At 36.9% G+C, this 13,901-nt stretch overlaps 1 protein-coding gene across 1 annotated transcript in view; it reads right to left on the reverse strand.

Moving 5' to 3' along the window:
- Window positions 1-13,901, reverse strand: part of LOC122793103 (annexin A1-like) — a gene marked incomplete in the record, with an annotated part of 731,647 nt that overhangs the window by 224,921 nt on the left and 492,825 nt on the right. The window contains 1 exon segment of the mRNA XM_044060835.1: window positions 8,365-8,423. Coding sequence (XP_043916770.1) covers window positions 8,365-8,423 — 59 coding nt within the window.

The following is a 13,901-nucleotide window of genomic DNA, read 5'->3' on the forward strand; positions in this document are numbered from 1 at the left end:
GGACATCGGTTAGAGCAAGAAAAAGGGTCCCCAACAGGGTACTTAGCTTTAGACGTTTTCAGCTGAAATTCAACTTCTTGTAGCAACCGACCGGCACTCATGTGAACTGCTTCTGCTATGGGCTTCACGGCAAGAAAGACTGATGTAATGACATTGGCTGCCTTGCTTTATAGCACTGACGACCTGAAGTCAGACTACAGGCGACAGCAGCCAGCGCACAAAAACACTGACTCTGGTATTCGGGCCGACCGACGGCTACCACAGCAGGGATAACCTACAGATGATGACTGCAACAGTGAAACACGAAGAACATCCTAAAAATCAATTGCCAGAAGCAAACTGATTTCCTTAAGGAAATGTTAGAACAGAAACAACCAAAAATAATAGATCTAGAAACTTCATTAAATTACATTGAAAGGAGACTCAAAAAGAAGAAAAACAAAAATACCTTCTTAAAACAAAATAACTGCCTCCTAAATAAGGTGGATGATTTAGAGAACAGAGAAAGAAGAACAAATATTAGGATTTTCAAACTGCCTGAAAAAACTGAAGGTGAGGACATTATTTCCTTCTTAACTTCATGGATCCTTGAGCTTCTAGATTTAAACTAAGGACTTTCATATGGCATTTAAAGAGCTCATAGAGCTCTAGGTAAACCAGCATCCACGTCAACAAATATTCCACTTAGACCAATAGTAATAAAATTCTTAACTTTTTTGGACAAAGAATTAGTCCTAAAAACTGTTTGGAGGAAGTCTCCTTTGAAATACAAACAAAACTTAATCAATTTGACAATGACTTTTCCACAAAAGTATTAGAACAAAGGAAGGCTGTTTGGCCACTGATAAAAATGCTCAAGCAAAATAACATTAAGTCACAGCTTACCTTTCCTGCTAGAATCAAAATTCATCACTCAAATGAAATGAGAACTTTTAACAGCCCAAAAGAAGATTCAGCATTTATAAAAATACAACAATAACAAAACTGGAAAGCAGAACCAAGCTGGATAAAAACGGCACGGACTGTTTTATTCAAGGTAAGCGCTTTCAGCTAAGCAAATGCCCAGCCTTCATCAGACAAAAGTCACTCCACACAGCTCATGATGTCATTATTAGTTCTACCCATCAAACCTCCACTCAACAGAGGCATAAAATGCCCAGTGGTCCTTTTGCCCTGAACTTCCTGCAACGTCCCCACAATAAGACTATCAGGATACCCTCTACTCAGAAACATTTTACTGATATTGTCACATTCCTCAATGAAATCAGTATCATCTGAGATCATTCTGGCAGCCCTGACAAATTGCCCCTTCACTACACTCCTTATTAAATACAACAATATTCTTACTCCTGAAGACATGGATTGGTCATCCCAAACTCTGAAGAGATCAAATGAAAAAAATGCCTGGACTGATGTTAAAAAGAAAAAAAAAAAACAAAAGACTAATTCCAAAATACCTGGTTCATTTAAATCTCTCAAAGAAATTAACAAAAAACTGACTCCAAAATACTAGTTCATTCAAATCTCTCAAAGAATCTACATTAATTTGATTTGTTACTGTTTCAATACTCATAATACACTATTACAGGTAAGAAAATTATCATGTCTTATGTTTTAACTTTGTTAAAGCTGTTTCTTTTTTTTTGCTATCTCTCTCCTATTTCATTTCTTCCTGTCCTTTCCACTTTCTTTCTCTCTTTATTAATCAAGGGGTCTCTTTCACCAAGGCTGAGAGTGACAATCAGATAATAGGTTACATTAATGAAATACATGTTTTCCTGTTTTGACTGTATATGCTTTAATTACATACTAATATCTATGTTGGAGGTGACAGGAGACACTCGTACTTGGTGTTTTCCTTTTTTGTTTTAACATGATAGAAATATGCTAGAGAGCGACTGTCTTTGGTTGATTTGAAATGATGACTTTTTCCAACTGACATTGGATTATAATTGGATTTGGCAAACTCTTAATCTTTTAGTAAAATGTATTTGCTTTATTTATATGCTTGAAGGCTGACAAGCATGTAGTCCAGTGTTTTGCCTTAGATATAGAATAAAGATGTTGACACATGAGTTTAAAATGCCTTGCTAGCGTTTTGAGCTGTGGGGTGGATTTCTGGGATGTTGCTATGCTGTTAGTGGTTGTATTGCCATGCGGCTTGTATGCAGCTCTTATTTTTTTTCATTTTCGTTTGGAGGGAATGAAAACTTAGATAAACATGTGAAGTGGAGCTTTGAATCATTAAAGCTTATCCCGAGCGCATAAAGTGCTTTCCGTTCCCTTCACGAGTTAGATTTGAATGACAACACGGATTCCCATGATAACGGAAGTGTAAGCTTGACTCTGCAATTCTATGCAAGCTTCGTTCTCATGGCAATCCTTTATTCATTGGGAAAGAAGTTCTGCTTATGTAACAATGACTGGGTGGTTGCACGGGATTCAAATAAAGAAAGTAACATAGTGCAAACTAAATTCTAAAGTGTTCGCAGTTTTTTCTTTTAAAAATATAGTCAACGCCATCATCATTGTCATTTAGTTTGTTGCTTGATGGACTTAGGAAGTATGAGATCATTAATCAACTGCAAGTTTCATGGCTGCAAAAAGGTTGGGTTTATTTTACAGGAAACTTGTTTCCTCTTTTTTTTTCTTTTATTACTTGTCAATTTGTGAAAAGCAATTTTAAAATTAGAGGAAAGGAGACTTCTGCAGAAAATGTAATTTAAAGCTTTAGATGTTTGATATGTCACATCACCCTTACCTTTTACAAACCATTGGCTTTGAAAGTGCAGATTGCTAAACTGAAGCAAAACAGAGACTGCTTTTACATTATACAAGTACTTCATGAATAAGAAAGATGCTGTATATATTTATGTACACAAAGCAGCTAAAGTATTAAATTTAATCATAACAGGAACAACAAAAATATATATAAATGTAAAGTTTTCATACAATGTTTAACTACGTGACATGTGGCACTATAGAAAAATCCTATTTTGCACTCTCAGATGTACTGAAAATTGCTTGTTTAGCTTTGATGTACAATACTCAAGATTTTACATTGGCACTGGTACTTAAAACATAATTTTTAGTTCCTATGCTAAAACAATATAAATAAAAATAAAACTGAAGGAAAAGAGAAGATAGAGGGAGGAGGGGAGGGAAGAGAGAAGAGGGAAGGGGAGAAAATATGTAATAAATGAATACTTACAAATACTCTGTATATAAATATGCATATACATATATATGTATAATTTATATGAGTCTATGTTCTTATACATATATGTAAACTGTAAGATCTTCATGGTAACTTAGGCAACATAAATGCAACACTTTAGATACACATGTTTACTACAAATGTTCATGACTCATTCTTGTCACTTGATAAATCTATGAAAACTGATATAGGTCTTTAGACTTCTTGAATGTAAATCTTATGTGTAAACATTAAATGAGTACAATAGTACAGCATGTAGATGGCATTATGAGAAGAGTGAGAGACGAGAGGGGGACAGGGGTTGGGAGGAGGGAGAACATTAGAAATGACATAAATCTGATAATGAATATTACATCAGCTTAAAGAAACTTATTTTATATACTGATTGTACTATTACAATAACACCTTTAAGAACATCTAAATACAAAATAGACCATCTATAAAAGAGGGGAAGGGGAGGGGAAAAAAAGGAAAGGAGAGGAAAGGAAAAAGAAAAAAAGAAAAGAAATGGCATTTAAAGTGTATTATAGTTAATAAATAAATATATTGCCTCACAGCAACAGGTTCTCCTGTTCGATTCTCGGCTGGAGCACCTTCTGTGTGGAGTCTACATGTTCTCCCCGCGGTCGAGTGACGTTTAAAGACATGCAGGTAGGTGCGTGCATGAATGGGTGTGCCTTCCTTGAAGGTTGGGCATCGGGCTGGCAATATGGCACTGTTAAAATTCACTGCCAATCATTAGTGGAACAGAGTTCTGCTGTGGCGACCCCTAACTGGGAAAAGCCGAAAGACATTACTTTTTTTACATTTTATCTTTTGACTAAATAATCTCAGTAGAATCATATACAAAGCTCTTAAGGGTTCTTGTTACTGAGACATGAGGGTCGATCCAATAGACAATTTTCAATCTATTGGATCAGGAATGTTTATCATACCATGTAGGATGCTTGTTATATGTTTTTTGCATTACTCGTGTATGTTTCTCACAGGCCTCATTCAAGACTTACTATATGTTCTCTAATTCAGAAAACCTTTCAGATTTCTATAATTAGAAATAATAAAAGATATATTCAACTTTACAGTCATGGAAGAGTCTTAACTACTATTAACAAATAGCTTTAAAAATATCTCCCAACACTAGCAAATTAACATGGATCTAAAGTTACTTTCCTTAAATATTAATGGTTTAAACAATCCAAAGAAAAGAGCAGATTTACAACGATACTTAAAATTAAACAAAGCACAAGTGGTCTTTCTCCAAGAAACTCATTTCACGGCAAATGAAAAATGTATATGGAATCCAAAAGAATATCTAATGTTGTCTCATTCTCCATATAAAACAAAATCAGAGGAAGAAAAATATCACTAATCTCCAAGTTATCCATAATTATCTAGATAAAGAAAGCCTCATGGCACTTGTTATAATAAACTTCAATAACAGAATATGGACATTGGTGAATCTGTACTAGTTTCCTGGTATGAAGGGTAGGGACAGCCAAAAAACATTTAGATTTTATTATGAATACTTACAAAGGAAACTTGATAATAGGAAGAGATTTTAATTGTATTTTAGATAGCTCTGATACTACCAACAAGAGACCTTTTCATCTTACTTCAACAGCAAAAGTTCTAAAAAATGGAGTGAAAACTTTAAACTGCTAGATATTTTTAACCTCAGAGAAACTAACTCATTAAATTTTTCACATCAAGACTACAGATTTGGTACTCAAACCAGAATGGACAGAATTTATGTCTCTCAGGAACTAAATACAAAAATATCCACTTCCTCAATAATTCCCTGCTCTTTATCAGACAACAACTCTATAACTCTCACACTACAAACACATTTTAAAAAACTAATACATACAAGGAGAATTCCAGCATATATTACAGAATTGAAATAATTTAAACCCTGGCTGACATCAGAACTACAAATTTTTTCTAATACTAATTATTCTGAAGAGAATAATATAGTCAAGATCAGGGATTCATTGAAAACTTTTATATATGGTAAAACCCTTGCCTGGTTAAAAAATAAATCAAAAGAATGGGAATCAGAATTACACAACATACAAAACCAACTCATAAAGATTAAATCTAATAACCAGACAAACTCCTCTCATAACAAAAAGATAACTGATGAATTAAATAAAAAAAAATTAAATTCTATCTCATAAAACTAAGCCCTAGAAAAATTAAAATTAAACTTTTACTCAACTTCACCCAAACATTTACATAACTTAGCTGCAAGAATTAAGATACAATCAAGAACTAATAACATCACCAGTATCATACATGAGGCGAAAAAAAAAACAAAAGAGTATCAGACATAAGCGGCATTCTAGATGCATTTAAATACCATTATACTGAACAATACAAAGAGAATAATTCTCAAAATTATTCCCTGAACTTGGAAACAAATTTTCCTAAAATTAAGGAAATCCCAGATAAACTAAAACTGGATATTCAAATATTAATTTCACAAAAAGAAGTTATAGAAAAAATTAAAGAAAGTGAATGTAACAAAGCACCAAGAATTGATGGAAATATTATAGAATTATATAAACTTTTTCCGATTTCTGCAACAAATCTCTTTCATAAAACCCTACTTGAAATACAAACTAAAAATATAATACCACCATCATGGAAATATTCCTTAATCACCCCTATTATAGAAGAGAATAAAGATCATACTCACTGCAGCTCCTATACACCAATATCTCTTCTCAATAATGATTATAAAATCTCCATGTCTATCCTAGTTAGTAGAATTAAAAAATCTTTGACCCTTATTATAAATGAAGATCAAACTGGCTTTATACATAATAGACGTACTTACGACAACATACAAAGGATATTAACACTCATAAATATTTTGAACAGGGAGAATCAAGGAGCTCTAACAGTTGCACTGGATATAGAAAAAGCCTATGACTCTTTAAAATGGGACTACTTATTCAAAATGTTAGAACTTTATGATTTTCCTCTTTCATTTCACTATTACAAAATATTTACAAAAATAATTTAGCCTATGTAAAAAACTATGACCTTTTACTTCTGAATCTATACCTTTAACCAAAGGTACTAAGCAAGGTTGTCCTATGTCTCCTATTTTATTTGTACTAGCAATACAAATAGTTGTTTCTTTAATACGTCATAACCCTAAAATAAAAGGTATCAATATATATGGCCAATAGAATTCTAAAATAATGTTATTTGCTGCTGATGCTCTACTTACTCTACATAAATAAAAAAATTATTTAAAAGAGCTAGACAAACAGGTTGAAAAATTCTACTCAATTTCAGGTCTTCACTTTAACAAAGAAAAATCTAACCGCATAGCATTAAATAAGAATGGGGAATTCCTAGTAGATGGAGACCATATAATTAACAAACAAGTACCCACACTAAACTATCTAGGTATTACTTTATGTAAAAATGCAGAAGAAACCTTACCTACAAACTACGATAACATCATAAAAAGAATAGAAAATAATGTTGAAAAATGGAATAAGACATTTATAACCTTTGAGGATAGATAATAAAAAAAAATGATGCTCCAAAAAAAATTATATATATAGCCAGCTATTCCTAGAATACCTGACAAACAGTTCCTGAAAATTGAAATGCACTATTACTAAAATTTTTATGGCACCTTAATAGAAACAGAATAGCCTACATGCATCATATTAGACCATGGGAACAGGGAGGGATTAATTTTCCAGATATAGAAACATATATAAAGGCTTCAAACTTATTATAAATTGGATATACCTGAACTATTCTTCTAACTGGAAAACACTACATCACACTATATTTTTAAATGAAAATCATATACTAAAAAAACTCATGTTATTTGATCAATCCAACAAGTTATGGCATATTTTGTGTATTAACTTATAATATAATCTGATAAAACATACTAAACTAAATGTTATACATTCTATATTCAATTGTTTTAGGAAATTTATCATTGCAAATACAGATATTAAAATATGGTTAGAACTACTAACGCCTTTCAATGTAACAAAAAATTTCTTTAATAAGATACATAAGAATGTCTTTAATATGTGGGAAGCAAAAAATTTCACCTGTTGGAAACATTGCATTGGTAATCAAAAAGTGACAGACATCCAATATTTAATAAGCAAACATGACCTGCTCTCATCAAATTGGCTAGTGTTTCAAAATGTATTAACATATTCACAAGACTTACACAGAATGATTAACAAATTCATCCTTCACGAATGAACCTAAATTTATAAAATATTTAAATTAGATTATTTATAATAACCATAACATGGAAAATGCAACTTCTAAACTATATAAAAATTCTAATAAGCTATAATACTACTCCAAATCAGAAATTTTGGAATTATATTACTAAAGGTCTTTCATTAAATTTATCTTTGGAAAGGAAAACTAGTATATTGATTTCAATTAAATTAACATCTAACATGCAATTTTGGAGAAATTACACATGGAAATTTTTACACAGAGCTTTTTATACACCTGACAAGCTAGCCAATCTCAATTCTTCCAATAATGATAACTGCTGGAGAAGTTTACAGAATTGTAAAACAGAGTGGATACGTATTTTTCATGACTGTATTTTTATTGAAAAATACTGGAAAGATATCAATAATTTCTTACAAGCTATATTTACAGATTAATTTGTTCTAACAAAAGCTTTAATTTTGTTGAATATAAATGAAAATTTAGAAATGAAAAAGAAAATATGTGTCTATTGTGGACAATTCTAGCAGCTGCTAAAAAATGCATTTCAAGAAAATGGAAATCCATCTCTTTTCCTACCTTTGAAGAATATTTATCATTACTAAATGAAACAGTGACAATGGAAATCAGAATCAAAGAAATAAGAATATATCTAAAACTACGGAGCAACAATCCATGAAGAAAGATTTTATCCCTTATTGAGAATATAAAAACGAACACTGACTCTTCCAAAATATTTTATGACTATTGCTTAAATATATCAAATCAGAAAGGTATTGTATATGTATAATTTCAAGCCTAATGTAAATAATGTACATATATTTTTCTTTTTTTTTGTTGTTTATTCATTTTTATCAAAACTGAATGAAACTTATATAAAGATTTGTTACACTGACAAAAAAAAAACTCACCTTCATTGCTTTGTACAGTCTCTCAGCAAAGAAAGTTGATTTATTTTCAACACATTTCACTAAAATAAAAAAAATAACACTTTTTATAAATTTTGTAGAAAGAACTATAAAGTACTGTTGTGTACACTTACCATAAATGTAGATGTTCAAGTGTATTCACTGTTGCAGTCATTACATTTGGGTTATCTGCTTGCAGTAGCCCTCAGTCGGCCTGATTATCAAAGTCTTGGGTCCTGCGTCGGTTGCCGTCTCATCTTCCATGACGTCAGGTAGTCAGGGGTATAAAGCATGCAGACGATGCCATTACCTCAGTTTTTCTTGCCCCAGATGTCAGGTGCCCCCATAATGGGAAGCAATTATATAGAAGGTTACACCTCCAACAAAAAAGCAAATACACCAAAAAGCTTTAAGCATAGTAAACAAGAATAGAGGTATAGTCAATAGAAGTCAGGGTGCTGGAGGGAGGGTAACCAGGACTGCAACACTGAATACACTCGAACATCTACATTTATGGTAAGTGTACACAACTGTACTATGTTCTTCATGTTTCATTGTTGCAGTCATCACATTTGGGTAGATTCCCAAAGCTAAGGATGCAAGGAGGTAATTAGATAGCATTAGGACCAGCTATAAGGCCCTGCAAGACTGCAGCGGCAAAGCCAGCTCTGGATTTAGAAAAAAATGGCAAGTGGTAATGCTTGGTGAAGGTATGTACAGAACTCCACGTAACAGCTTCAAGGATGTTCCTGGTAGGGACACCTCTGAGAAAGGCTGTAGAGGTAGATGCAGCCCTGGTTGAATGTGGTCTTATCCCCTGTGGGGTAGGTTTTCCATGGTGCTTATAGCAGAAATGAATGCAGTGGCCTATCCACTTAGAAATGGTTTGCTTTGAAATGGCCTTCCCCTCTGCCCCTGCAGCAAAGTTGGCAAATGAATGGACTGATTAAGGGCCACACTGGATACTACCTTGGGCATGAAGGAGGGATTGGTCCTGAGGGAAACTGTCCACATGAAAGATGATGAAAGGATCCACTGCTATGAGGGCCTGTAATTCAGACACCCTTCTTGCTGAAGTGATGACTAGAAGGAAGGCTGTTTTCCAAGAAAGGAATTTCAACTTTGCATTTCAGCTGGCTCAAAGGGAGGTATAATTAGCTTTTCCAATACAATGTTATGGTCCCAGGCTGGAGTAGGGGCTCTCCTGGGTGGTCTTAAGTTTTTGGCACCTCTGAGGAACTGCTTCAGCAGTGGATGAGAGAAGAGGGGTGGTTCTGTATTGTAATGAGCTGAAATGGCTGAGGCATGAATTTTGATGGAGGAAAAGGAAAGGCCCTTGTGAAGCATCTCAGTTAAGTATTAAAGGATCTGAATTAAATTGGGCGCTGCTGTGCCCATCCACTGAGTTTGGCCCAAGGAACAGAATCTTTTCCATTTTTCAGCATAGGATTTTCTAGTACTAGGCATCCTTACCTCCAGAATGACATCCATTACTTGCTTACTGAGGGATGGTAATGGAGAGATCACGTAATTAGCCAGGCTGCCAGGTTCAGGGTTTGAAGCTGTGAGTGCAGAATCTGGCCCTCCTGCTGGGACAGCAGGGCAGGGGTCTGAGGCAGGTGCTATGGTGCCAACAGTGACACACTGCGCAACAGGGGGTACCAGTGTTGGCATGGCCAGTCTGGTGCAATCAGTATTGTCCTTGGTTTGTCCTGTTTGATCTTTAGTAGTACCTTGGAGAGGAGAGGCAGAGGGGGAAAGGCATAAACTGATAGGTTTTTCCAGGTGAAGGACAGAGCATCCACTTTCCAAGCTTGTTTGTGGGGAGGCCTTGTGCATAATTTGTCCAAACAGGTCTATCTCTGGGCTTCCCCATTTGTTTCTCGACATGTTGAATATCTTTGGTTCCAGTTTCCACTCATGTGGGTCCATGAGATTTCTGCTTAAGTTGTCTGCCAGTGTATTTAGCGTGCCTGGCAGGAATTGAGCTTGTAGGTGCACTTGGTAGCTCAAGGCTGTGTTCCACAGAGCCATAGCTAGTCTGCAGAGAGGGCATGAGTGGGTTCCTCCCTGCTTGTTTATGTACCACATAACAGTGGTGTTGTCCGTCTTTACCAATAACTGTCCTGGAAGAATGTGGTCCTTGAAGGCTGTCAGAGTATTCTGTACAGCTAACATTTCTTTTTGACTGATATGCAGGTGCATTTGACTTGGGTTCCATTTGCCCTGAATGCATTTCCCTGCCAAGTGAGCCCCCCATGCATAGTCTGATATGTCTGCTGTTAGGGTTTGGGCGGCAGGGGGTTGATTGAATGGCAGTCCCTTGTTTTGGTGGCAGGTCTCTTCCCACCAAAGGAACTCTATCTGTAGACAAGGTATAACAGGAATCATTGATTCTAGATCCTGGGCATGTTGACATCATAGGCTTTTTAGATACCATTGTAATTTCCTCATATGCAGTCTTGCATATGGAATTAGTAGAATGCAGGAGGCCATGAACCCCAGGGCTTGCAGTATTTTCCTTGCTAATAGCTGGGTCTTTGTGGGCAGTAGTTTGAAGTAGGCTGTCAAATTAACTTGTTTCTCTGGCGTGAGGTAGGCCATCTGGAAAGTTGTATTCAAGCTTGCTCCCAGGAATACAATTTTTGCAGGGTACAAGATGTGATTTCTTTTCATTTATGGTGTATCCCAGAGAAGTTAGCAAGTTTTTTACAAATGCCAGATGATTTAATAGTATGTCCTGGCTTTCTGCCTGAATTAGACAATCGTACAGGTATGGGTATATTTGAATATTTCTTGCCTGCAAAATGCAATGACTGCAGCTAGGCACTTGGTGAATACTCTGGGAGCAGTAGATAAGCCAAAGGGAAGTGCAGACAACTGACAGTGCATGTAGCCTGCTTTGAAGTGTAGGTATCTCCTGCAAGATTCCCTTATTGGGATGTGCAAGTAGGCTTCCTGTAAATCCAGTGTTGCCAACCAAGCATCTTTGCCTAGCAAAGGAAGCAGCTGATGAAGAGTTAGCATCTTGAATTTTGGGATTACCAAAAATGTGATCAGTGGTGCTGCGGTAGCGTTGTCGCCTCACAGCAAGACATTGTCCCGTTCGATTCTCAGCTAGAGCGTCTTCTGTGTGGAGGCATATGTGAATGGGCGTGCCTTCGTTGAAGATTGTGCGTCAGAGCTGGTAACTCGGTATGTAAAAATCCACTACTAAACATTAGTGGACCGGAGTTCCGCTGTGGCGACCCCTAACCGGGATAAGCCAAAAGACACAACAACAACAACAAAGACAGGTCCAGGATAGGACGCCAGGAATTGTCTTTTCTAGGTACCAGAAAAATTCCTGAGTAGAAACCTTGTCCCCATTCTTCTTCTGGGACAGGTTGAATAGCTCTGATGCTTAAAAGAGAGAGAACTTGCTTTTGAGCCTCTACCCACTGATTTGGGGGTAGATCTGGCCAACCATTTGGGGTTGATAAGGAGTGGAAGTGGAATCTGTATCCTTGGGAAACTATATTTAAAACCCATTTGTCCTGGGTAATGAGTTCCCAATTTTTTGCCTGCAGGGCAATCTTTACCCCTAAAGGAACAGTCAGTTGTGCACGGCATGGAAGGTTTAAAGTTAAGTCATTGGGACAGTTTACCATAGCGGGAGTCTTACTGCTCCCTGCTTTGGAAGTGGGAGCCCCCCACTGCTTAGTCCTAGTCCTGTGAGTACCTTGGGATTGTAGCCTGGGTGTGCTGCTGGTTCTGTGTTTGGACTGAGAAGTCCTGGAAGAGGCAGGAAAGGACCAATTCTTAGAGGGGACAATGCCTACTAAATCTGGGAGGCTGTACTTGCAGGAAATATTCAACAGTTTGCATAGATTTAGCTTTTTCTTCCATCTTTTTAAGTACTTCTTGCTTTGTTGCGAAACAGACGGTCTTGGTTTAAGGGGGCATCCAGCAATTTAGCTTTAACATGATCTGGCAAAGATTGTTCCTTAAGCCAAGCATGCCTTCTACATACAGACACAATGACAACAGCCCTGCAAGATGCCTTTAACGAATCAAAACCACACTGCAATGTATGTTTTCCAACTTGTTCAGCAGAATGCATTAAATCCTAGAAATCGTTATTTTCAGCACAGTCAGGAATCAACATCATTTTCTGTTTAAGCAATCCAATAATATGCTGCTGATACTTTAACATATGTAACTGGCAGTTTAAGGCCCTAACGGCCAAGGTTGCAGAAGTGTATACCTTCTTACCCCATCTATCCAGCGCCCTGGAATCTCTATCAGAGGGGGTAGGAATTTTGGAAGTAGTAGCCTTAATGCCCTTGGGTCCCTGTGAAATGGTCTCAGGATCAGCAGTTGGATTTTTAAAGAGGAATTTGAGAGTCAGGAACCCTGCAATACCTATCAGGTTTCCTGGGAGCAGGAGGTAAAGAGTCAGGGGCCAGGCTAGATTCCGAGAAGGCATCATCAACAATGTCCAGTACAGGAGGGATAGCTAAAGGCCTACGTTGGGGCAGGAGTAAGAAATCCCTAACCTCTTTTTGGAGTCAGAGTAATTCCCAGCGAAAATGCTCCCTAAGAGTATGCAAGGTTTCACCATAACAGAAATTCTCTGGAGGGGAAGCAGAGGAAATGGAGTCCTCTGCATCAGAATCCTCATAGGTAGATAAGGGTAAATCCTGGTCATTACAGGAAACAAATTTCAGAGTCCTGTTCAGAAGAAACAGAAGGAAAATCAGTCCTACGTCTCTTAGAGGGGGAAGGGTGGCTTCCACTGATTAGAGTAATAAGGTCTTCAGCCATTCCTATCATTTGTTTTTTAGGGATAGAGGCCTGACCATGTGGTCTGGGCGTCAAGTTTTCTAGGCATGGGTCGAGTTTTAGGCCTTGAAGAAGAAGATGACGTTGATTTAATATGCAAGTCAGTAGGCCTGAATACACCCTCAGAAGCCAGTGCCTGCACAGCAGCTCTGGACACATCCAAGGTAGAGACATCCGCAGGTTCCACAGTTGAAGAAGCATCTCGCTGCATACCGGACTCTGAATGGGTCTCAGTAGAGCGCTGCGAATGTGAAGTAGCGGGTATGAGGGGCTGCGAAAGTGCCTCACTGAGTACTGGCGAACTGGCGACTAGCTTCGGAGAAGCGTCGTCGGCGGGTTCCTATTACCAGATCAAAAGACCGTAATTGCGAATATGAAAAGAGCAACACATACTGAGCGAAAGACGGATACACCGAACATCCAAAACAGCGAAAAATTAAATGTCGAAATGTAACTGTTGGCCCGTTTGCGGTATAGCTCCGTAAGGTAAGTGTGCGATAGATATGACTTTAGGGTTAGGATGTGGGTTAAGGTAAGTGAATATAGGTAATGTATGTAAGATTTAGTGTAGTGTTAGAAGTAGAGTTTTATTTAACTGTATGTATATGTATCATTTATTTTTTTTGGGTGTATATCTGTAGGGAAAGTGTGCGGTAGTTACGGACCTTAGGGTTAGGGAGGGGTTAAGGATAGTGCATAGAGAGCTGTGTATGTGG

This window comes from Protopterus annectens, chromosome 2.part0 (assembly GCF_019279795.1).
Source record: "Protopterus annectens isolate FY-2018-M chromosome 2.part0, PAN1.0, whole genome shotgun sequence".
NCBI lineage: Eukaryota > Metazoa > Chordata > Ceratodontiformes > Protopteridae > Protopterus > Protopterus annectens.